We start from the raw sequence: 25,842 nt of genomic DNA, 5'->3' as shown, positions 1-25,842 counted from the left end.
TAACAAGAATTTCGACCAGAATCATACGATCGAATTTTCATACAGTTTTCGATTCTACATCCGCCACATTTAATCCGCCATCTTGGATTTAAAGATTATCAAATTCAGACTTCAGATTCGCGATCAGCGACCCAAAAAACCGACGAGTGACAAAATTCGGGCCAAAATATTGAGTTGAAAAATGTGTAATACTGAAAAGGATGACTCGAATCATTCGAACGCGGAGGTCGCTACGTTTATAGGTCAAAAAAAAAATTTGAAATCTCTGAAAAAACGCGAGTCGCGTCAATTCAAACCCCGTTATTCGTAAGTTGCGAAGCATCGATTTTCTATCGTATAACCCCCATTGATCTATCCTTGATCAGCACGATTATACAGGTGATGTTACTGGGCGACAGCGGCGTTGGAAAAACGTGTCTCCTGCTACGATTTCGCGAGGGACATTTTCTCTGTGGAAACTTCTTGTCGACGGTCGGAATCGATTTCAGGGTGAGCGGAAAAATCCCAACCACTGTGTCTAACATTCGATCTATCCTTAACCGGCTCTATAACGAGTCTACCAAAGTTGAAAACACAGCAAGCAGGTTACGTAGTGAGTAAAGATCCCCTTTCCGCATACGCGCTTCACTCTAAACATCATCTAAAAGTTTTTAAACAACCTTATACTCGCGTAATCCGAAGGAGCGAGTAGATTCGCGACGTTAAAAAGGAGGATTACACGAACCGCGAGCTTTTTATAACACAGAAGGGTCGACGTCGCGTTGAGTTCACAGTCCGTCTACCTTGGCTAGGTCTTGCGATGCCCGAAGCACCGTGAAAGAAGTTTCAGCGTATCATGCACGCTCCGATGGATCGCCGGCGTCTCTAAAAAGGTGAACTGTGTCGCGACGACGTGTACAAATTGCAGGCACACACGTGTAACTTGCCTGGTTCGGTGTATGCTTAAACACCTTAAGTCACGCCAGGATGACTAGCGCGGTGTGCACGGTGTGACATTACACTGGTGCATTATAGGTATGTAGGTAAGACGACTACGGAGCCGAACAACATCCGAATGCCATGCGGATGACGCGACTCGAGACACCGAACTTACGAACGTAATCTCCTGAACTTACCTACACTGTTAAAAATTATTGCGAATCTACTACACGTTTACACTTGCAAATTAAATTCGGCGCAGCGACGTTAATTGCGATAGTAACGTAATTCTCTAAAATTTATGCGATGAAAATGATATTGAATTTTACTTAAATTTGTAGGAAAAACGAAAGAAGGAGTCATTTAAATTTACTAAATTTTTTTTATTTTTAAATTGGATAAACGGTAAATGTATGGTGAATTCCCTGTTTCTTCCAATACAGTGTAAAATTTTTAACAGTCTACACGCAGGTTTTGGAGTCTGTTACGTGCCTTATTATATCGAAAGAATGCATCGCTCGCTCGCTCGCTCTACATTTTGCTATATATTGATCATCCCGCGGTTATATATGACGTAGGTACATACCTATATCGTTATATTATTGTACCTACGTATGTGGCGAGAAGTCGAGACAAGAATACATAACTGATACTCGGGTTGCATTAATTGAAATGCAAAAATAATTTTTTTATTCAATGCAATTGACTGTGAACTGTGTATATAATGAGCATATAAATCGTAACAATAAATCATTTATTACTAATTTACGCTGAATAGATAATAGACAAATTACGATATAGCGATGATTTAAAAAACGAGTTATTATCGATTTTCTTTTTATTCTTGTAGAACAAAGTTGTCACGGTGGACGGAATGCGAGTGAAACTTCAGATATGGGACACCGCTGGACAGGAAAGATTTCGGAGTGTAACACACGCCTATTACAGAGACGCGCACGGTATGATAATCACGCATTTGCAGTACGATAATATTGTAGTATCAATTTCTACAACACGTGACAACAACGTTAGTAAATTTAATGCGAAACTCGCACCGCCGTGGAATTATTCTACAATCGGGGATTGTGCAATTCTCTTCGGGATGCACTTTGCACATAGCATTATGTATTTAATCCTGCAATCGCTCGGCGCGGAGAAAATGTTATTCCAATGAGATGCTTTAAATTAGCGACTAACGAACCGGCTGGCTAGGCGCTGATGCTCTCGGATTTGCAGCTGAACTCGTTCGCGTTGTTCCTCAGAGCTTTCTCCTCCTTTCTCTCCCTCTCTTTTCTTACCCCCCTTGTTTTTGTCGCGACAAGTATAAGCACAGGTGCGCGTGTGTAAAACACCGCGTCTGTACGGATAATTATCCCATGGAATCTAATTACAACGACGTGTCGTGGAGGGGGGATGTGTTAAAATCGTTGGCTAATTGACGTTTCGCGATGTATAATAACGGCGTTAATTATCACTTTCAACGAGGGTACGTTGCATGTATGTCGTATCGTTAGAGAATTCGGTATTAACCCCGCATCGTTGACACCGCGTCGTAGCAATTAAGCGTTCGTGAATTTAATTAATCCTCCGCGGAATGAATATACATATTGGGGTTGTATGATACCCGTTATAATCGCGGAGCTGCATAATTTGGCCTTACATACGATAATAAACGGCGAAACTTCGATCGTTGTAAAAATATATACATATATAAGCTCAGAACGTCGTGTAGAAAATCAAATCGTTCGCAAATTCGGAGACTAAAACTCACCGATAATTCTCCTTTCAGCATTGCTCCTTCTCTACGACGTCACCAACAAAACGAGCTTCGATAACATCAGGGCTTGGCTAGGCGAGATCCGGGAATACGCCCACGATGACGTCGTCATCATGCTGCTGGGTAGGATGAAGTTCTTTTCCGGTAAAATAAGACTCCAAGACCTGTAGCAGGAATTCGATCGAAAGTTATTACTTTTTCTAACGGACGCGTGATAATACGCGTATTATGGTACGATGTACATTTACATACAGATGACTTCGATTATAGTAACCCTGGAATAATTAACGACGAGAAATTGGATCGATCATCGTTTTCTCGCCACTATTCGTGCCTTTTTTTTTTAGTTTTTGAATTTTTGTATTCATGTTTTTCTTGTTTTCATCTTATCCTTGGAAGTTGAATTCCTGGAGTAGAGGTAAAAAACTAGAATTGCCGATCGATAGAAGAACGAGAATATCGACAGTCCAATTATAGAAAATTGAAAATATCGAAAGTCGAAATACAGAAAGACGGAATGCGGAAAGGTCAAAACATAGAACAGCAAAATCGATGATCTATAATATACGATTCTATATTATCGAGAGGAGTTCTGCCGATTCTAGAGTTTGGCATTCCTTTCTATTCTTTCACTTCTCCAATACTTCGACTTCCAACATTTCAAAATTCTATACACCGAGTTTCCGCCTCTTTAATAATTCGGTATTGCGGCCCTTCGATTTTTTCATCTTTCTCTATTTTTACCCCCACTCAATTCCTGCAGGTAACAAATCGGACTGCGGAGCTGAGCGAGCGGTGAGGCGTGAAGATGGCGAAAGGTTATCCCGGGAATATCGAGTACCCTTTATGGAGACCTCGGCGAAGACGGGGTTGAACGTTGAGTTGGCTTTTACCGCGGTCGCAAGGTGAATTATTAATATAAATATAGATACAATCTGCGGGGAAATATTGTTACGTAAATCGATGAAACGGTGCAACGCGATTTTTGATTTAGATTGCAACAGGAAAAATGGCCACTGGAAATAGTCGAAGAAATTCCCCGACATTACCCTGACTAAATTTTAATTATTTTTTCCTTACCAAAATTCAGCCAATGTAGGTATATAAGCGCTGATTCGAGTATACGTAATATATTTAATAAATAAAGTTCCGAATCATTCGGTTTTCTAGAACTGCACGTTCATGACCCAGTCGGTATGTAATCGTGGAAAATAAAGGAGATTAAAATTAGTGACGTTTCGTCTTAACGAAACATTGTACGAAGATTTTAAGATATATCGGTACGTTTTGTTTTATTATACGATTTACCGAATTTCAAACTATTCAATAATCACGAATTAACGGTTCTTCCTCACCATGAATACGAATCGTTACGACAACGTCGCTAACTATCAAAATATGGTGAAAACGAACTGCTCTCAGATATATTTACTTTCGTGGGAAAAGCTAATTTGTGCTTTCTCGTTCCGTCACACCGCCGTGAAATTTCCTGAATGTTTCAGGGAGCTGAAAGCCAAGAAGAGCGGAAACCCCGACGAAACTCGTTTCAACGTTCAGGACTACGTCAGGCAGCAATCTCAGCGTAATACGTGTCTCGGTAGTAATTGTCTTACCACGTGAGCGCGGTAAACGTACAAACTTATAAACCCGCAGCCTCATCGATTCACCGCAATTTTAGTATGTAAACTTAAAACGAACGGCAGCTGCTTTCTTTGGAAAAGTCCCCCCCCCCCTCCTTAACCAATCGCAATATCGTCGCGTGTAGGCGAATTAATCGCCAAAATCAACCTGCAATGCTGATAGCTATTATATCACAGTTTGCAAAATCTTCTCTGTAATTATTTGTACTGTGCAGTCTGTTCGATTCCTCGTATCGTTTTAATTATTTTATATATATACACACATAAAGTCGAAATACGAATTCGAGAATTCAACCAACGACGAATAATTTTAGTTATTGATTACATTATACTTTTGGGTAAATGCTTGTTCTACATAGAGGATGTCTGTTGTTTCACATCTTTGGTGATTTGACGAGTTTTAAGGTGTATGGATTGACGAATAAATATTGGGCACACACTTTAATTTGTAGATATGTAATTATCGCAGAGCGGTCCGAGCCAAGGAGATTATTTTTCCGATCCTGAACTATTTAGAATATCGACGATTGTATAGAAATAATTATACCGTCACGTATTTAGGTTCAGATTCCTGCATTTCAGCCAATATTTTCTCTCCACTTCCACTCACGAATACTACGTACAATTATTATAGACATATTATATGCATAAATATTTAAACAGCGATACGAGAATATGTTTGGATTGTAATATTTATATCGAGAATTGTATAGATACGATGATTTTTTTTTTTTTATCTTCAATAATCCATCTTTTCGAATATTATTATACGTAATTACGTTCATAAATTTTTACAACGACGGAATACGAACCGAATAGCCTTAGCACAGATAATAACGTCTCACCCCGCATCGAACATTGAGATTCCCGCGTTATTTATACCATTAACACGAATAATTCTTACGCAAGCATTATAAATCCACTTAGTCGTCACAAAGGAGTTTCCCCGCAGGAGGGATTCGATTCACGAATTTGCCAAGTTTGTTAATTTTATAATATACATATACGTATGTGTAAATATATACACGTACAATGCATATTTATGACGACTGGGGCGAGTGAAGCATATATATATATATATATACATATATATATTATAAGCGGTTTACGTAACTGTATAGCCATAAGTATGAACATTTATTTCTTAGGCGCGATATTACCGAATTAAGTAGATGCATAGCTACTGTATGTACGTTTGCATAATAAATGAAAGGAAATGCAGAACGTAGAATATTGTAGATTTCGAAATGTGTACATGAAACATGTTACTACAATGCAGCATGTAAATATATATGTATAGGTATATACAAAAATATAATATGAATTATGTGATGTGAAAATTTCTGTGCGTATTCTTGTAAAGACAAAATTGGATCAATGAATAAATATATATAGTATTATGTATGATACTAAGTTAAATATTATTGGAAAATTTACGGTGTCTGGACATGAAACGAAGATGTATATGAAATAAATGATGTTACATGAAACGTATTTTACCCTTTTTGATCCTGAGGCTGTTAAAGTTCTGGAATTTATCGTGGAATCCGGCTCAACTCAGCTTCAAACAAACGAAGTGTTTGTTATAACAATCGACGATCGGTATGAAGATATTCGACGCCACCTGGCGCCGCCACCGGTAAAAACATCGCACGCGCCATCTCGCGGTTAGTTTTGGTAGCTAAAACGTGTGCCGATAGAAACTAGCGATGGTAGGCAATCCGTATTTACCATAACGGAAGCCGAGGATAATGCGACACACATTTGCCTGCTCAGCGAGTTAATATTGCGTTGGTTGAGGATGAACACATTAGAAGAATGAGACAACTCTCAGCTCGGGTGTATTTTTATATCCACATTAAAGTAATCGTATAATCAATGCCTAGTTTTGTAATGGCCAAGTACAGTCTGTTACCGACATTCTCTTACCGTTGATTATTAGGTGCGAAATATGTTTAACATCAGTGGTATTAGGAGACATGTTAAACCAATCCCCGGCTGCCTACAAAACGGCGTATACGACGAGCCCGCATCTTTACGTCTCAAACTAATTATTTTAGTCAAGAATTAGACGCCAATTCATCGAATATCAAAATGTAACAAAAGATTTACATTCTTTGGCAAGAATTTGAACTTTAACTCGGACACATGTTGACAATGCAGAAGTAAACAGGTTTAATTCTTGCACAGACGAACGGTCACGAGTGGCAAAAAGTCGAGAAAATATCAAAAGAACTCCAGATCGTCTTATGTTTCGTTTTATGCGTCCTAGGCTCTCAAAACTCGTCACCAAGATATGCAACGTCATTTAGCGACTATAAAATGAGGGTTGAAACTGTCGAACAGCGCGGAACTACAAATTATAAGACTGAAAATATACCGATAAGGTCGGGCTGCGTTCGTCCTTGTTGACGACGCGAGGATATTGTTTTCGAAAAAATAGAAATGCGAATAATCAAAATAGACGTACTGATCCTTACCCAAAGGTTGAACTCTTGTAAAATGAAGTTCCCGCCGAAGGCTTTGGCAGAAAAGGGAATGATCACGGGTCGCGATCATCGGTGCGTCCTGCGGCGTCTCTGGGAGGTGGAAAATCGAGACCTGCCGATTCACCCTCGGTGCGCATGTCAACACGTGAAGAGTTGGCGAGTGAATAACGGGGAAGGAGAAAGAGAGAGGCTGTCCGATTCCGTGGTCCGACTGCCGGCGGCGCGAATGGCTTGATTGAGACTAGTGGCAAAGGCTGGACGGAGGAACGGCCGGAACGGGAACGTTCGATTGTTCGAATGTCGACTCCTAAACAAAACGGTCGGGTCGTAACCTAGAGCGCGTTATAATGTGTCTTTTTATCTGAAAATCATATTGGATACGAAGATCGCTGGTGAGAATTAACGATCGAAAACGATGGACGATGCGGCCTCAACACCGAACGTCGAAAACGTCTGCAGGCTCTGTTTGTCCGCTGACGAACCTAGGTCGTCGATTTTTGAGGGGGATGATTCGTCGGTGCCGCTATCTTTCAAGATACAAGCCTGCCTAGCTATTGAGGTTTGTTTACACTCACCGATTACAACTAGCCACATATTCATTCGCGTCCCTCTCGCGCTCGCATTATTTCCCATCCGTTTATCCCGCCCGATTTTCCTCCCTTGATCAACGACGCCGTTTCTTCACCCGGAGTCAAGCCCAGACGTATTTCGAGGTTATGTCCAATCCAGTTAAACAATCCGACGCCCCTTCAGCCACTGGATACTTGGAAGTCCGAGCAAGCATCTCCCTATCACCCTGCTTCGGTAGGTTACACAGGTTTTTCAAGCACAGGGGGTGATCCTTGCGCCAGTCAGGGATCCAGAGTGCCAAGGGGTACCAACTTCAGTCTGTTGCAAAAAGAAGAGACTGCTGAGAGAATATTTTACCTTTATTTCCTTATCCACGATATGCGTGATGCTTTTCAAAGCGAGTCACACTCGACAGGCTTCTGTCGCTGCGACATCCGTACAGTGAATATAGCTAGCTACTACATGTTTGAAAGAGAAATGTAACACAGAATGAACATGGCGGTGATGTGACGTCGTGTTCAAGCACCAACTCGATCAAACCAAGTCCTTTCGCAATCTAAGAACGCTTAGAAACTCTTTCTTCCTAATTGCATCCCAAACTGTTGTGCAAACATGTCTGAACTTTTCAAATTGCTCAATTGTTAGTATAGGCTTTATACGTACTTTGTTGATAAACGTGTGGAGAATAATTAAGGGTTCTCATTCTTCTAAACCCTGTCTCACTTGATCTAAAAGACAAGTGTATAGGTTCTTGTAGAGCTGAGCCAGTCAATAACATAATCAGGGCTGTTGAATTTTCCTCCATTATGACTGGCAAATACTGGTTATCTCACTGAAAAGTCTAGAAATTCTGGACTTTGTGGAAAATGATTGAATCACTCAGTCACTGGTCAGTCTAATGCCGCGTCAAAGACTCCATTTCGTTCAAGTTAGACTTGACCTATGAACCAATTAGTTTTTACCAGTAGCCATAATGTAAAAGCATATAAAATTGAAAAATAGTTATATATTTTCATTTGAGTATTACTAGATTCAATCAATGTTGGAAACATAATCATGAGGCGCGATTTTCTTTTTTAACGTGGTGTAATATACTTCGCCCTTTAACTGTACTACCTTTCTCGCCTTGAATGCATAACAGCTTGACGAACTCTGGATTTCAAAGAGAAAAATGAACACAGTCAACGAAAGTCTTACGTTGATTTATACATTTGATTGCTGGAAAGGAGTTGAAAAATATGTGCATGTCAAGGGGGAAATTTGTTACAGGTCTCATCGTCCGACAAATTGTCAACTCTGATATGTCGGTTGTGCATCAAAAACGTGAATCAATGGCACAGTTACAGAGAATCGTGTCTCAAGGCCCAAGACAAATTGCATCAGTGGCAAATGCAGCAGATAGGGGTCCAGACGGTAAGAGCTTTTTCTCTGCACATTACGCTACGAATACGGTCCAACGTGGTGAATAAAAATCATCTTCGATCAATGATAAATGTATTATTTTGGCTATTTGGACAGGGTGTAACCATAAAGCAGGAGCCAATTGATTTGGAATTTGATACTGATCATAATGTCTCCATAACAGAACTGCACGGAACACCTGAACACCAAGAAATCCAAGTGAGTATCCTAAAGATCGATGAAATGAACTTTAACTGTCTTACACCGTACGAAACTCACATATCAAACAAATTTGCTGAACGTATTTGTAATGAAACGATATGTAGCACGTTCAATCACCAACAGACAATTTCTCTTGAATATAGTAGTTAAAATTAGTGATTACTCAACCGTTCTTGTCGTTAGTTTTCATAAATTATTTTATTATGTTTAACAAGAATGACGGCGTAATGGCGCTAAAAATAACGAATGAGCAAACAATTCGACTGGGGAAGGATGCGGAGAAATCATTGAAAAGTGAAACCTTATGGAGGCGAAGAACCCGAAGTTTTGCTCTGTCAACTTCTCCATCAGGCCTGCCTCAGGAATCTGAAAAGTACCAAACAAATTCAAAACCGTATTGTACAGTGGAGGTGAAGGAAGAACCACTAGCCGAGGACGAATACGACTCTACCTTGGAAATCGAATCTGTAACAGGCGGTGACATTTTGCCTAACCCCGTAGCGATGAATTGTACAGAAAAAGACAGAGTGATGGAGGCTGATTCGACACAGAGATCCACTTCTGTAACCTTCAGAACAAAGAGGAGAGCAAAGAGAGGACCACACACCCATTTGAGAAACAAACAGAGGTTCACAAAGAAATGCGTCTATTGCCAAATAAACCTGCACTCCAAATATTCATACACCAAACACATGGAAAGATTTCATTCTGCTGTCTCTGATTCTGAACAAAGGGACAACAAAATGGGGTTGAAAAATGTTCTAAAGCAGAAACAAATCTTTACAAAATCTCCATCTGCGTCGTTTCAAGATCAGATTAGACTTAATAGGAATAATCCTCAAGATGAAACAGTTGATAGTATTCCAGAAGAGAGCAGCGCCACGGTGGGGATAAACAGTTACCGCAGGGACGTAGACGAAGAGATGATCGAAGATGTAGAGGACGAGATAGACAACATGGATAAAAATTCAGATATACCGCTCTCTCAAGTACAACAGAATATAATTGGTCAATTAAAAACCTACTCTTGTTACTCCTGTAAACAGGTTTTCCCCGACCGACGCACAACACTGAATCACTTGAGGCAGCATCTGCCGGACCTTCGTCCATTCACCTGCGTAGCTTGTCTCACGCAATTTCCGGATCGTTCGATCTACAAAGATCATTGCTACACCTCGTTTGAATGTGCAATGAAAATTGCAATAGTCGAGCCCAAGTCTGGTTTAGAAAAACATTTCACCTGCAATATGTGCTCCAAGTCTGTGGAGAATAGAAAGGAATTGTTACACCACTTGACCTCTCAACATTCTGACGAACAACAGGCAAACGCTACACCGACTTCTTCTAATAAAATGCCTGCAAAGATAAGCAACAGAGACGGTTCGTCCCCATCTACCGGCTGGTCTTGGGCAGGTCTAGGCTTGCCTGCTCCCTATCAAAATGGAGACCCTGTATATAATAACCCCTGCAATTACTGCGGTATGATTTACAAACACAAGCGAAATTTATTGGAGCATCGTGAACTGTGTGCTCGCCTTCCGGTCAACGCTAGAACTTCTTACGCCTGTGTGCACTGCGGTATGACTTTCCTTGTGTTCAAAAAGTTTTCAAGCCACCTTGCAACGTTGCACAATACAACTGACATTATATGTGCAAAGTGCCGAAAATCTTTTGATTCAGCTACCGATTTCCTGACTCATCACGAAAATCATATAAGAATGGACGATCCACAAGGCAGTGGAGACAACAGAAGATCTTCGACCAGCTTTGAAAGTCCATTAAAAGATTGGAACGATTTCGAAGCTGAAGTACATGCAAACGAATCCAGAATCAGTCGGCAAAAGTACAGCTGCGCGCTATGCGGTCAAGAATTTCCTACTAGAACGGAGCTTGGGGAGCACCGAAATCTCCATTTAAAAGTGAAGATATATTCTTGCGTTATTTGCCGTAGCATGTTCAGTAGCGCTGGGGCGCTGGAAGTTCACATGAAGGATCATGGAATAGAAGATCCCGCAGAACAAAGCGCGCACACTTCCTACATAGAGTACGAAGGAACCGAAGACACGAAGGACTTTAACTTGACGGAGGGTTCGCGAGGCTCGGAAGCTGACGACGAAGAAACAACATGCAAGATTTGCCAAAAGAGGTTCTCAAGTTTAGCCAATCTGAGGAGGCACACAGCGAATGTACATAGAAATAGCAAAAGGCGACGAAAATGCGTAGAATGCAACAAGGTATTTACCAAGAAAAATTCTTACGAATATCATGTGAGGATGGAACACAAAGGGCTTTCTCCGCCCATAAAATGCTCCGTTTGTCCTCAAACATTTATTAGCAGGACTAATTTGAATTTACACTACGAGACGGTCCATGCCCATGTAGCAAAAGCGCCGTACGAATGCGACATATGCGGTAGACAGTTCAAAGAAGATCTATCTTGTAAAATTCACCGGGGATGGCACGCACGTAGATCACGTCGACTGACCGAAGACTTAGCTGCCGTCAACCGCAATAGTACTTTGATGTCGTCGCGATCCCTCGAGAATTTTGATAATCCGATAGAATTGACACAGAGGCCAGCAAGAGCGCGTAAATCGTTTCCAAATTCACCGCCGGCGAAGCCCGCTCCTCAATTGCAGTGTCAGGTCTGCGACAACAAGTTCAGTGACGTAACAGAACTGAGAAAACACCTTTGGGACGTTCACTGTGCCCGTAATAAGAGCGAGAAAGATTACACAACTAGCGACCTACAGTGCGAACTGTGTACTCACATCTTGCCAGATAGACCCAGCCTGGAGAGGCACTTGGAATGGCATATGGAAAACCCAATATTGAGTGATACGAAAAATGGATTACAGAGAAAAAGGTACTTCTCGCCCACGGACCTGAGGACTCATCCGTGCGATGTCTGTGGCAATTTTTACACGTCGAGAAAGAGCTTGCTGAGACATAAAAAACTTCACAAAGTCAGCACTGCCGCTACTGTCAAGTTTCAATCGCTGGCCAAGAAACCATCGATTACCCAATTTCCTTGCAACGTCTGTCACAAGACATTCGGCAGTTCGATGAAACTCCGCAAGCACAAACTCCGTCACTTTGTAAACCCAGCCGAACGCAAGAAACGCTCTGTTCTTGAGAAGTCCGACTTTAAGTGCGAGCTGTGCTTGAAGTATTATATCTCCGAGGTCGGACTGCGTTTTCATGTGGAAAAGACTTGTCCGTTTAGGGAGCAAGAAACATACAGTCCTCGCCTAAAACGTCGAAGAATAGCGTCGACCGAAGAAAGTGCCCCTTCGGCTGAGGTCGATCCGCCAAAACATCTGTCCGTAAAGTCAAACGTCGGTCTTCCCGTCGCCTGGAGAATGAAGAAGATGGTGAACTGCAGCATTTGCCACAAGTCCTTCCTTGGCAAAAGCCTTTTTTACAAGCACAGGCAGATCGCTCATCCGAAGGAGATAACAAGCCGGGCAGAAGTGCTTTCCGTAAAGAAACAAAGCCTCGCGGCTACCGCTGCGACGGACGTTACGAAAAATTTTCGGTGCAATATATGCGGCAAGACGTTCCCGGCCGCCCTCAATCTAAAGCTCCACAGGTCCGCTGTTCACAAACACGCTTCACTGAAGAATACCTGCGCTATCTGCAATCTGAAATTCAACTCGGGCGTCGGGTTGAAAAATCACATGCAAAAACACTCTACCGATACCTTCAGCTGCAACATTTGTACCCGAATATTCCGTTCCCGGCCAGCTGTATTCATTCACCTTAACCGACAGCATCCCGAAGAGTATGACCTTATGCAGGATAACAAGTCCAAACTGTTCACCGAAATACAGGGAATCCCTGAACAACCTCTTGAACCGGACGTAACAGTTCCGTTCAAGTGTGGCTTGTGTAACAAGACATTTGAAACGAAGAAAGGTCTTAAAGTTCACAGCGTGAAACTTCATTCCGTGCGTCATGAATAATTTCAACATTGACGTAACGTATCATTACCTTATTTTGCAGTAGTATAAATTTTGAAACAACACTCTGGGTTTGTGTCTGCTTCGCCTTGTTCCCAAAACGCGATATCGGCCTCCAAAAAGTCTCTTGTGTCAATCCGTGCTCATCGCCGACGTCTGCTTTTTCCCCCTTCATTGTTCTACAGACAACGCAAATCGCAACTCAATTTACTGTCGAGTCGTGAAGTTTCTTTACAGTTTCATATAACGTAGAGATTTTCGTCATTTGAAAATTGTCATCACTGCCTGTCTATTGGCAGTTGTTATACCGCACAAATGAGCGTTCATTTTCGGTATATAATATATATCTTAATTCGAGGCAACGAGTTTCGCAGAAAATTTGTATTGCTACTTATTTGGACAATATACATCTTATTATTCAGCCTCGTTTGTTGTTATATCAAACTTTTGTACAGCTGTAACACAATGTTAACTCGTACGAACGATAGCAATCTACTGACTGCCGATGTGATATGTTTTTCATTCTCGTCTGTGTCGTCAAGAAAAATGTAATTCACAAGGGGCGTTTTGCGGCGTATACTTTATTACATGCATACGATAATCGATTATAATTTTACCGGCAAATAAAGTGGAAATATTCTATCACCGTAATTTAACTTGATCGGCTATAACGAAATTAAATCCTGGAGAGTCGTAAGTAATTGGGAATGGATGCAAGCGTGGACGAAAAACAAAATAGTACCGAAATACTTACTCGACGATACTTCAACTTCGCACACTGTATTGTATTATTTTACAAAGAAATATTTATGACAGAACGTTGGAACGAGACTAGTATTCAATTTTTTGTTGTTATTGTCAGTAATCATAATTGTCGATGTATTTACCGCGGTACGATACAAGTGTCACACTTAATATACATATAAGTTGCAAGCATTCTTTGATGTACGAAAATATTCGCCACGACTTGACCATTGGATATAACATCAAAATGAAGCGTATAATATCATATGGTCACTGATCGGTCTTAATCATTTCATAGCGATTTCGGAAATTATTCATGTGCTTGCGGCATATAATTATATTTGGCTAATGTTAACAAACAAAAAATTGTATATACATAGCATAATAACGGCAAAACTGAATCCCGTCAGGCATTGCCAATCGTATACCTATGTATGTAGACCCTATAAATGCGATAACCGATAAATATTTATTTTCGGTTCGGGAGTAATAAGTCTTGAATAAATTTCACTTAATTGATCAAACGAAATTATTATAAACACTATTTCGTTTATTTTGTACTTGTGTTTTTTTTTCTCGGTTGTTTTTATCGTTAATTCAGGTTTTCCTTTTTAATGATTTATCATACATAATATAAGCCTGGAGAGTGGAACGAATATTGATTGACGATCTTTACGTTAACGTTATAGTATAATTGTTATACGTAAGAGATATAGTTTCCAAAAGCGAAAAAAAAAATTTAACCCAACATGCATTTTTATCACCCGAACTATACCTATACTAATACTGTACAAAAATAAAAATAAAAGTAAAAACTGATGTTCGATGTACGTAACGTCGGGTTTACATGTTATGCATATACGTATACATATGTTATGCAGCAGCTAGCGAATACGTGCGAATTATTTTGCATCACTGTGTGAAGCCGACAGTCCGAAACAGTTTACATAATGTTGTATCGTTGAAGAGGAAAAAAAATTTTTAAATTCTATAATGTTCTCAGTTACCCGCCATCAAGAAGACGAGGTGACATTTGACTATATATAGGTAAAACTGAGTTATATGGTAGCTTAAGATAACAAAATGTGTTTTCGGGACAGCTACATCAATAATAGTAGTTACCGAGGACGCATTTTTATTCCTACGTGAATGGAGCGTGTATAATAAATAAAAATATGTAATGTCTTAGTTAAAAAAAAAAAAAAAAAAAAACATGAAAGAACAAAAAAAAAAAAAATAAATGAAATTAATATAATTTTCATTACCTCTCTATTGTGCTTTCTTTAACTCACCACCGTCACAATTCCCTAATTCTTCTAATTCAATTCTAACGCGAGATCCTTCGAATTTCCTAAGGAAAAGCGAGCGTTTCAGGAAGCTGCATTAGAACTTCGAGGGAAGTATACATACAGATCATCTATGTCATTGTAATGGAAGAAGGGTAAAAGTGTAACTTCATTTAAATTCAAGCATTGATATTAAAAATTCTTACAATCAATTAAAGCACCGAAATTTAGTAGATTCAGTTTATTCCATTAACGAGTATCCTGTTCGAGATTTTGGAAAAGGCAGAGTAATCTTAAAGGCCATTTTGCAGCCCACCTGTTGGCTTAATGGTTATCGATTATTTGTTTCCATCGTAACCATACTTCCAAACAAATGCCTAACTCTGTACAATTGGATTATCACAACGAAGTATTTATTATCATTGAAAACCAATAAGATTGTGGTATTATAATTGGTAAACTTACACGCTCCCGATAATATATTGAGATGTATTCCCAAGACTCGTCGATCCGTGATATCCTTGACAATTATTTGAGAGCGGAACGGGAATTGGAGATAAAGATCAAAGAGAGGTAAAATATTTATTACAATACATAATATGGATGATATTTTTTGCACTGCAATTTTCGCCGCTTCTATACTTTTTCTTATGTCATACGAAGAGAAGACGTCGTTATAAATCTCGTAATGTTTCGGATAATGTTTGCCAATCGTTCAGCACAGATAGACGTTTCAAGAGGACGCTCGGTGATAACGGAGACACGTGTAATTTGGAAATTAATAATTCTGCTACGATATTTGGCCGTATTGATTCTGCCGAATCGAGAGTTCGAAATCAACAGTTCATAAAAGTGGGTACAGCAACTAAGTCTACGGTATTTACTATGTTTTTATAAGCAATGAACGGTTAATGTTGAATTTTAAGAGCACGTGTTTGAATTTACAGGATCTAGAAGAAGCCAAGGCACGACTCAGAACGATTGCCTCGTTTACTCCGACAGATCAGGAACTACGTGTCCTCGTCGGGGCTTATCGTGGCCTACTTGGAAACGTAGCGCAAACTCAGTCGTAGACAAGCCTAAGCGACCGTGTAATGCACATGCCTTGTGGAAAAAGAAAAAAAAAAAACGAAATTGCACAACCGTACGCAACCGTGAAACAACCCACCGAATTTTAATATCTGTGCGAAAATACAGCCAAACTGTAAAACCATCCTCCTGTCTATAATTATATGTATTTTGACGTCTCTATAGATTAAATCAGAATACCCGATCTTTCGGACAAAATTGTTATTATCTTATAATTTAATTATCTTGGATAAAAGAAAAAAATTTAATTGCATTCGTTGTCATTTAATCTGTCGAAGTAATTAGTGATCTTCTTTTGAGATGTACTTACTGCGACGTACTGAATTGTTCGCAACAGATTAAACTTTCACTCTGCACTTCCAGCTGAATCCGAGTGTTTTTAATTTTTTCTCTTCTTACAATAAAATCGTCGGAAATTTCTGATCCACGTTCATATCCGGCGGCCGGAAATACTTGGTATAAGTGTATTACACCAGCTGCAGTGAATATACGTCAGCCTAATAACTCGAGCCGAACGAACAAACTTTCAAATCTAAGTTTGTGATCGTTAGGATCGATGAATTAGATTCACGTAACAGAATATATTACTCCGTCGTACGGACATCTAGAAGTATAATAGGTAGATGATTTAGTTTTCAAATTTAATCGCACGTCGGCCTGAAGTATGATTGGTAATCGAAATTCTGCGCCTCCGTCATGCAATATGATGCCTGTAACGTATCGCCGGTTGCAGAGTTCAAGGCGTCACGGCTGACTTGTAACGGCAAGCACGGTTTGGTAAATTGTTTGTGTAAGGTAAAAGTATTCGACGATACAAAAAAAGGGTACGAAATCAGTAACAATCTATAATCAATAGTGTATCGTTCACGATTCATTATAAAATTTGAAATAATTAGTTTGTACAAACTTTCTAACTTATATCGCGTCATATTACTGAACATGCGTAATGCGGCACCGCTGATAAAATTAACGTGATAGTTTTGCAAAATCCGAATTTATTAACTATCGTTCAGAAGAAAGAAAGAACTTTTAATACTGGAATATTTAAACCCTGTATATTACGTGTTCCGTATTAATGCAATCATGCAATATGCGCGCAACGATTCGAACTCTGTAAAATTACCACGTGTTGACTAGTAGTTCACGAGTTATCAGTTTGAAAAAAGCATCAAGGGTAGTAAAAAATAATCAACAACAACAAAAAAAAAAAAACAACAACAAATTTCGTTCAATAATCAATTCCCTTTCGTTCGAAATTAATCAATTCGCGTCTTCGCTTACGAAAGTTCGCTTACATTGCGTCACACCGCAGTGTATGATCTTAGGTTTGTTGAAATTGCTTGTTACAATCAGTGAGACTCCATTTATTTATACAACCATTAATTAATTCAATTTACCTTGTATATGTTGATTCGTTTCCAGGCTGACCTCCCAAGATCAGAGGCCTGGCTATCACCTCAAGGAGGAGCGAACTGCTTCAAGTGTTGCTAAGACACCGTCTCATACTGACTTCGGCAGCTAACTAAAGCTCTTCCACCTGTCCAAATGATATACGTATACGGTTTCCACGGTTAGGCCACGCTATCGCGGCAATAATTACCCACGTTTACATGTCGTTCCGTCGACGCTCTCGATTGATAGGAATTTATATCAGTATACGATTGAGGAATACCATGTAAAAAGAAAAAACGACGATGAATATCACCGAGACCGTGGAAAAACTTGACATTTTCGTTCTTAATTTTGAAGAATACCGTTCGCGTATTTCGATTCAGTTATAATATTCTGCGCAAATTGTGTTAATATACATATACGTAACATGTTTCGTATAAAATTTTTAAAACTTTCTAAGGTCGGCTATTCTGATTATAATCAGAAGATATGTTTATTACACGATGTGTTTCTACCGTTTACAATTCGAACCGTATTAACAGACAGATTTCTAATTCAAATCAAGATCGTAGAGTCGTAATGAATATGTAATAAATTATTGTAAGATGTACACGCGATCAAGTTTAAACGAATGATATCTATCTTCGAAGTAATAAATTTTTCAATTCTGTTTCTAAATTATATATTCCATAACGGGGAACAAGCACCGCGCCTCAGCTGGGTAAATATTTTACACATGCAATAACATATCTCATTAGCCAACCAGAAGACGTTCTGGTAGCCGAAAAACACTTGAATCAACAGGTTGCTCAAAATCTATTGTAAAAATAATTCCATAAGTTATCATACATTTGAGAATTCGATGTATAACCGACACATCACACGTGTACGAATATACACACACACACACACACACACACACACACATATACATACATACATATACATATGTATATACATGTATATATTCGCCGTTCGAAACGCTGTTCATATACGGTGAAATTAATATTTAGTTCAATACATTGAATGCAAATAAAAATGGAGGGTTAACTTCGAAAGGCAATTGCGCAATTATGAAATTAGCAGAGAGAAGTAGAAAAAAAGTAATAGTAAAAATGCAATAATAATATTCTAGGTTCCTTTGAGACTGATAATAATGCACTATCGCAACTTCGTGGCATTCATTCCCTATCTTTTTTGTGGTTTCATGAACGTAAACCGGTATGTTCTTTTTTTTCTTTCTTCCAACTACACCAAAGTAGCGTATGCATTGGCACATTCTACGGTTTATTGCAAGTATCCTTATCATATTCGTATTGTCACTGAGTAAACGTAAACCGTCCGAGTTTCGAGTTTGTATCTTCAAGTGTTCCCTCCGATAGATCATTTTTCACATTGTTGCTTAAAAAACTATCTAATTCAAATCGTCGGTACAAAACTTCACATCTCTTTCTATTTATACAATTTCGATGATATGTTATGGTCTAATTGTTCGTAGATTGCGATCCATTGATGACGATGCTTTTGTGGAATTAAAACATTTCAAATTTAGAAAAAAGTTTTGACTCTCTAAAATTATCGAGTGCTTTTTATAACTATGATATTCCGCAGAACTTCATGCATAGAACTTAATAATCGTAAACTGTAATGAAGCGAACGGGTGCAAACACACATGACACAGTTCGTGAAACCGTAGACCTCTAAATTTTTTATCCTTCACTAAAAATTTATTAGATGTTATACTCATTTTTCACATCGTAAACACCTAGTAACTATACGTATCCGTAATAATTACAATAGTCTACGTTCTAAGATAATCCGTACTGCAAGTTTAGGATACAAATTCCGGTCATAAATCAGTATCTATAACTCTATTTTGTTAATATATTGTACTAAATTGTTCGTTTATTATTATATATATTGATGTAGCACAATATAATAAATAATTTAAACTCATTGATTCAAGCTGGTTTGAAAGAAATCACGAATCTAATTGAATTACGTACTCACTGTCATGTTGCAATTGTGAAATATTTTTTCAATAGCGCGAGGATTATTATAAATGGTATAACAAATAATTAAAGACTGATATTGTGAATTATAAGATCAAAACTTAAAACGACCTCCAAATAAGTTGTTTAAAGCTCAATTCTAAACCCAAAGAAGCAGTCTGATTTGCTTGTATCTAAAAAGTCCGTATAAGCTCTAGAACATTGGCTTCTATTAGAAATTTTGTCATATAATAAGTAGTCATCCGTATTTTATTTTATTCTAATACTTTCAGCTATTCGTAAACGTAATATCTCGAAGCAGTTGAATACCATGATCAAAGGATAAAATGATTTACTAGTTTACATATAGTATACTTTGGAACGGTAAGTCTGGTAAGACTTGTTTTATCAATTATCAACGACAAATGAAGTAAGCTCTTGTCTTGTTTTGTAAAGTAGCGGCAATGACAACAAAATCGTTTTCCTCGTTTCAGTTCATACAAATAAAATAATGCAATAAATAATTAATTTAAGGAACGTATTTTTTTCTAGGTGATCCACAGCAAGTGGTTAAAAACGACGTGAGAAAAAAAAAGTTTAAAAATAATTTCAAAACTTGTCTACTTTCGTTCCACGTACGAAAAACCGCGGTGATACCTACGATGAGCTATCATTATCCTTTTATAAAGTTCGAAATAATGCCGGAAATTCTTTCAGGATTGTTAAGGTGCACATGATGAGTTCCCTCAACTTCGTGATACTCAAATTTCTTAGCGCCCAGCTTTATGACATCTAGAATTTTGGTATAATTTTCCGGCTCTTCGAACGTCATTCCAGGAATTGCACGAATGTTTAGATACGCGCACTTAATATTTGCGGCGTAGGCTAATGCCAGGTCCATGGATATCATACCCAGTAGTGCAACCTATGAATGAAAAGTATTGATTATAGATTAAAGACAAGACAAGGAGCTGAAATAAATTTCAGGAAAAGAAAATACTTGCCTTGAGCCTGGCATCACGCGAGAAGTAGTACTTTCCCCTTTCCATTGCTGGTTGCATACCTCTCTTCATCAATATTTCAGCACTTTCTCTCGTGACCGAGTTTTCGTATGCATCGAAGACTATGTCAATCATTTCTTCGCGTTCGTAACAAGGCATACTGTCCAGCGTCAGATTTTCGTACTTAAGATATCTATCGATGTTACTGCCGGTCATCGACGCAATCTTTGTTATATTTCTTACACAAGGGCTGGCTATGTCTAGACTTATGACGAATTCCACCTCATCTGGATATGTTGCGGCGTAAAGGAATGATATAGCACCACCGAGAGAATGTCCCAATAGTTTTATCTATGTGTGGAAAATTATCATCGATGTCAGAGTACTAATAAAAAATATATGAACGAAAACGACGTGGAAAGATTTTTGGAGATTAAGTAGATCAGATTGGTTTTAGTATTGGTTCAAGTTACAAACTGAAACAGAATTAAATTGTTAGAATTTGATACTTGTATTTTTGAGTACACTGAAACAACCGAATTGTCACCAGTTTCAAGTAATAGCCTTTCGTAGGGTGTCTGAAAAATATTTACAAAGGAGGATACTAGATGGGCTGTATTAAAAATATGACTCCCATAGAAAATGATGAAGTGTGCGGAGAACTGGCTTAGAGTAACTACTGAATTGAGGTACAAGATTGCAATACCTTTTCAAAAACTAAGTTTGATTCCGCAGTAGATGAATGAATTGTAAATAATTGCGTTTATCGAATAAAAACGCAAAAAAATGGCGGGTTTTGGGTACTAATTTCAAGCAAATGAGTTCGAGGAAGTAATTTGACGGGTAAATGTTACTGAGAAAAATTATAGTACATTTCGGGATGCAAATAAAATGTCAAAATATTTTCAGAACATTCAGGATTTCTAGAAACCCTCAGAGTTCTAAATTAACTTGATGGCCATTTTTATGAATTCAAAATTATTTCACACAATACGGTTCAAGTAAGTATTAAAAATCATGCCGAGGACTAATAAAAAGAAAATAAAAATAAAATATGAGCAGCTAACCTTGGTCCACTTGAAATATTTAATGATTCTACGAAGCAATGTGACACCATCCCAATAAACGTAATATGAGTAGCCCTTTGGATAATGGGAAGACAAACCATGCCCAGGCATATCCAAACAGAGCACAGAAACATCATTGGGCATGAGAAGAGGCATCAACGTATCAAAACTTCCTGCATTGTCTTGACGCCCATGCAACGCCAATATTGGCTGGATCTCTTTAGGGCCCCACCATTTACCTGCAGGTAATTCACAGATTAAATCATCGAAAGAAGAGGAGAGATGTCAAATCAGGCAACAAGACTCTTCAGCAATACGTACATTATTCACCTACTTATTTTGGAAAAATTAATTTTAAGCACAGTGAAACAAATTTGATTAGAATATGGCCACCAAATTTTGGCAAATCACAACAGAGATATTGTGCGTGCAGGTAACGAATAGATAATAGGGTTAATCAGTAAATGATTGACTGCAATACGAAAGATCCAAATCTAGGCCGATAGCGAACCACCGGCTATTACTTGAAACTGCATATCATCGGTATCCTTTGCAGATAAGCTGTGCTCTCGTATGGGGCATGGCGAACTTTTCTGTAACTCTTCAAATGTCACTAGTTGACTTTTGAATAAAAGAATTGAAATATAAAAAAATTGGAAGGTGTGATTTTTTGTTGATTTCCGAAGCTGGCTAACCTTGTCCCACTTGTAATGCTTAACGATTCTACGAAGGGTGACAACCCCTTCCCAAAATACATAGTAGAACTGTCCATTGTGATGATGAGAAGAATGTCCATGCCCCGGAAGATCTATGCAGAGAATCGCTGCTTGCGGTAACAACAACGGGACTAGGGTGTCAAAAGAACCGGCATTATCCTGCCAGCCGTGTATTGCAACTATCGGCTGCACATCCTTAGGGCCCCAAAGTTTTCCTAAACGTATCATTAGCCGTTTGATAATTTCAATATTTTCCTGGCACTGCAAATGATGCCAGACTCGTTTTATGATGATTCACGAACAAAGTTCCATTATAGGAAAATAACAACTAGTCAGAAAACAAAGTTGGCTGGGCTATCTCATCTTTATTCATGACTGGTCGATGTATAAAAGCTATTTTTACCACCGGAAAGCTTAGAGAATAGCTATTAACAAGGTGGCGTCTGTTCTGTGCCAATGACTACCAAGATAATGAATATATTTTGAATGAAAAGAAAGGAAAGATCCAACAAGCTGCCGTTTTTACATAAGATATTTTACGACGTGTTTAAAACAATGTATATGATCATATTTTCTTACCACTAACGTAACCCCAAGGCACCGGGATCTGAATATCCTTTGGATCTGAAAAGGAAAATTTCGGCTAATTGGAATATTTTCATTATTGCAATATCCATTAATGGTAGTTATTGCCAATAGGAAATACAGGTGCAAAATATCTGGTTATTTAACAATGAAAATAAATACCAATTAAAAAGTGATGCAATTTCAGAGCGCAAATAGGAGTCGCAAATGCGATGGGTGTGTAGATACGGTAAACGGGTAGAATCTAATTATGAATAAAAAATCTCAATATTACTGCACTTTTAACATATTTTACCTTCTTCTACCCTGTGTCCATTTATTTTCGAATTTTCAGCACTCATGGTGACTTCCTAACCTCGATCGAGTCACTAATGCGTGGGCAATTCACAGCTCAGGAAATTTAATTCTGTGGTTGAATGACGTCCGAATGTTCGAGGTTGAAGAATAAGACACGTTGATGTATTGCTAATTTTTCTTTCGCGAACATGTACTGCTTAATCAGAAAATTCCGCTAGTCATGCAACGAATTGGAATAATTAGATTCCAGTAAGTCAAATGTCAGTGTCTGTATTAAAAAAATTTGCTTATAATTTATTTAGGATTTTATCGATGAAAGGGACTTACCTAGCGAACAGACAGACAGCTTTACTTACGCCACGGTAAGTACGAGATTATTGTTTTCTCCTTCTATCCTTGTGTATATCAATTATTAAAAACCGTGCCAGCACGGTCTCGAGATTAAATTCACGATCCTGACAGAACAGCGATATTTAAGATACTGACTGCTGATAAGCAGATGTTATCTTATCAAATTCTCGGAATTAATGTCGTCACGTGTTCCGAAAACCGTCATCGTGCTGCCAGTTTCAAAACAACTCCCCACACATGTTATATGACATCCTGACAAAGAAACAGCCTCTATTTTATTGGAAAGTTACCGAAAGTAACTGAGAAGGGATTTCAGCACATAAGAAGGCCTCAAATTTTATAATATCCACGTTTATGAACGCGGCTGCGTTGACCGAAGACAGTTCTTCCAACCTTATTTGACAGCAGCAGACGACAGTTCTACACTTGTCAGATACGGGCTTGTTTGGAGGTTATGTTGTGACAATTTATAAAAGTGTATCAGAAATCACCTGATTTACCACTAATCCTTTAAGAGGTCTGGTGAAAAAAAATGTACAAATTGTAAATCTTCGTGTAAAAAAATCCAATTTTTTTTACCACGTAACATTATATTTGCATTTACATTTAACCAGCGGTAACAATGGAAAACAAGGAATTTATTCAGAAATCCATTTTGCACACCGGAACAAAATTTGTGAATTTTTCACCAGGCACCAAGGTTAGTACTGCTGAACAAAATTCATAATAAGAAGTCAAAATCCGTCCTTAAACGTGTCACAAACAGTTGATGGTCCGTACTTCTTCACAGGTTCGTTTTCACTTTAAAACAACCAGGTGTAATGAAGAAAAAACTGTTGTCGACGACAGCAGGGTGATGGGCGAGCCTATGGAACTTGTGCTTGGCAAAAAATTCAAACTTGAAGTTTGGGAAGTGATTGTACAAAAAATGGCTCTGAAGGAAATTGCCAGATTCAGAGTCGACAAGAGCGTAAGTAATTGCATAAATTCATCCAATAACTTGATTCCAATTTCAAATCATTCAGCAATGCCAAATCCTGTTTACTATAAAACACTTCTGCAGCTTGTCACGCCATATCCATTTGTATCGAAAACATTGAGAGAGGTGGGAAAACCACTTTCGGAAAAACGAAGTCATCACTGCTGCGGTGTGATGTTACAAAACGAGGGTATTGGATACGACGATTTGAACGATCTTATCAAGAACCCGCAGGATTTGGAGTTTACGATTGGTACACGAATTTCATTGGATAAAATTATTTTGCAAAATAATGCGAACAAATGTTCAAAAGGAATGCATATTATAGTCGAGTTTTACAGAATTATTAGATGTTGTATCGCCATCTGATTATGAAAAGGAAACTTGGCAGATGACGGAAGATGAAAAACTAAACAGTATACCGACTCTTAGAGAAAAGGGTAACACCCAATTCAAGGAGGAAAATTACAAGGCTGCATCGGATACTTATGCAACAGCGATCGGTATGCTGGAACAGTTGATGTTGAAGTAAGTATATTTTAACTTATTTGGTGTATGCGATATTACATACCTGCTTCGATATTTGTGCTGATTTCTTCAAGGGAAAAACCAAACGACGAAGAATGGCTCGAATTGCAGAAAATGAAAGTGCCACTTCTCCTTAATTTTGCACAATGCAAATTGTTAAATAAAGAGTATTACGCTGTGATTGAACACTGTACTACCGTACTCAAATCTGAGCCAGGTTTGTTATATTACCTATCACATATCCAATGGGAAACCGCGATTGATTTTCCCTTTTCATTTCTCTCTAGACAATGTGAAGGCACTTTATCGTCGCGGAAAGGCGCATATCGGAGTGTGGAATGAAAAAGAAGCTAAGGAAGACCTTGAACGTGCAGCTGAGTTGAATCCAGCCCTACGAACAGTTGTTGACAAAGAATTAAGCAATTTCCAAACGGCTATTAAAGAGAAAGATAAGTTGGAAAAAAACAAGCTTGCACAAATATTCGCGAGCTGAATGAGTTGGTGGAAGATATTTTAACAGTAAAGAACCTGAATCTGATCCCAGCTCATGCTTCCTCTATTCTTTAATCTGAGCAAAAAAATCCTCAGAGAAGAAGCCCGTTTAAACTTGGACACGCTTTACACCCCATATGACCATCTTTTTACTACGTTTGTACCTGGATAGATGATATCTGTAATTTTATGTTGAATATTCTAGGATGCAATTATCTATGTGTATAATTAATAAAAAAAACTTGAAACAATGAATATGAAATATTTAGTATTACTAAACAAAACTTACTCGGGTAATCAGTTAATAAAATTTAATATATAGATAAACTGGCAGAATCTCACTTA

The 25,842-nt window shown here is 38.5% G+C and overlaps 4 protein-coding genes and 2 long non-coding RNA genes across 13 annotated transcripts in view; 4 read left to right on the top strand and 2 right to left on the bottom strand.

Annotated features, from left to right (window-relative positions):
* The window catches only part of LOC124218849 (ras-related protein Rab-37), a 54,188-nt gene extending 48,387 nt beyond the window's left edge, over positions 1–5,801 (top strand). For 2 of the 3 annotated variants that reach the window (XM_046625723.2, XM_069136816.1), the window contains exons 4-8: positions 379–489; positions 1,769–1,877; positions 2,708–2,818; positions 3,459–3,600; positions 4,198–5,801. In XM_046625723.2, coding sequence (XP_046481679.1) covers positions 379–489; positions 1,769–1,877; positions 2,708–2,818; positions 3,459–3,600; positions 4,198–4,315 — 591 coding nt within the window. In that variant the 3' untranslated portion in view covers positions 4,316–5,801. The remainder of the gene's footprint in view (positions 1–378; positions 490–1,768; positions 1,878–2,707; positions 2,819–3,458; positions 3,601–4,197) is intronic. The other variant, XM_046625722.2, reaches the window with a different exon arrangement.
* LOC124218852 (uncharacterized) overlaps positions 1–7,094 on the bottom strand; it is an 89,689-nt gene extending 82,595 nt beyond the window's left edge. Inside the window, exons 1-2 of the long non-coding RNA XR_006883204.2 lie at positions 6,816–7,094; positions 2,690–2,859 (exon numbers count right to left, since the gene is read on the bottom strand). This is a non-coding gene — a long non-coding RNA (uncharacterized lncRNA). The remainder of the gene's footprint in view (positions 1–2,689; positions 2,860–6,815) is intronic.
* LOC124218848 (zinc finger protein 62 homolog) lies at positions 7,088–14,487 on the top strand. 2 transcript variants are annotated; one of them, XM_046625720.2, is made up of 4 exons: positions 7,088–7,383; positions 8,664–8,807; positions 8,913–9,014; positions 9,233–14,487. In XM_046625720.2, exons 1-4 carry the CDS (start codon positions 7,240–7,242, stop codon positions 12,980–12,982), a joined length of 4,140 nt encoding a protein of 1,379 aa, XP_046481676.1. In that variant the 5' UTR covers positions 7,088–7,239; the 3' UTR covers positions 12,983–14,487. The 2 variants fall into 2 exon arrangements, with proteins under 2 accessions (XP_046481676.1, XP_046481677.1); XM_046625721.2 differs by having other exon boundaries at positions 7,245–7,383; positions 8,980–9,014.
* An 808-nt stretch (positions 14,488–15,295) lies between these two features.
* Positions 15,296–16,203, top strand: LOC124218662 (uncharacterized). The gene is made up of 3 exons (XR_011177342.1): positions 15,296–15,582; positions 15,729–15,861; positions 15,936–16,203. It is a non-coding gene; the product is annotated as an uncharacterized lncRNA (long non-coding RNA).
* Positions 16,204–18,005: 1,802 nt separating this feature from the next.
* On the bottom strand, positions 18,006–23,750 carry LOC124220558 (probable serine hydrolase). Of its 3 annotated transcripts, none has more exons than XM_046629651.2 (6): positions 23,475–23,750; positions 23,146–23,361; positions 22,845–22,889; positions 22,245–22,480; positions 20,486–20,833; positions 18,006–20,406 (listed from the first exon to the last, which is right to left on the bottom strand). In XM_046629651.2, the coding sequence occupies exons 2-6, from the start codon at positions 23,189–23,191 to the stop codon at positions 20,155–20,157; spliced, it is 927 nt and encodes a 308-aa protein (XP_046485607.1). In that variant the 5' UTR covers positions 23,192–23,361; positions 23,475–23,750; the 3' UTR covers positions 18,006–20,154. The 3 variants fall into 3 exon arrangements, with proteins under 3 accessions (XP_046485607.1, XP_046485605.1, XP_046485609.1); XM_046629649.2 differs by lacking the exon at positions 22,245–22,480 and adding an exon at positions 21,550–21,788; XM_046629653.2 differs by lacking the exons at positions 22,845–22,889; positions 23,146–23,361; positions 23,475–23,750 and adding an exon at positions 21,550–21,788 and having other exon boundaries at positions 22,245–22,383.
* Positions 23,597–25,748, top strand: LOC124220557 (AH receptor-interacting protein). Of its 3 annotated transcripts, none has more exons than XM_046629647.2 (7): positions 23,597–23,949; positions 24,113–24,198; positions 24,289–24,468; positions 24,562–24,730; positions 24,819–25,005; positions 25,080–25,222; positions 25,293–25,748. In XM_046629647.2, the coding sequence occupies exons 2-7, from the start codon at positions 24,121–24,123 to the stop codon at positions 25,496–25,498; spliced, it is 963 nt and encodes a 320-aa protein (XP_046485603.1). In that variant the 5' UTR covers positions 23,597–23,949; positions 24,113–24,120; the 3' UTR covers positions 25,499–25,748. The 3 variants fall into 3 exon arrangements, with proteins under 3 accessions (XP_046485603.1, XP_046485602.1, XP_046485601.1); XM_046629646.2 differs by having other exon boundaries at positions 23,597–24,015; XM_046629645.2 differs by having other exon boundaries at positions 23,597–24,032.
* Positions 25,749–25,842: the final 94 nt, after the last annotated feature.

The sequence above is a fragment of the Neodiprion pinetum genome, chromosome 5, assembly GCF_021155775.2.
Source record: "Neodiprion pinetum isolate iyNeoPine1 chromosome 5, iyNeoPine1.2, whole genome shotgun sequence".
Lineage (NCBI taxonomy): Eukaryota > Metazoa > Arthropoda > Insecta > Hymenoptera > Diprionidae > Neodiprion > Neodiprion pinetum.
Note: the sequence above shows the minus strand (reverse complement) of the source record. Positions and strands in the feature narration are given on the sequence as shown.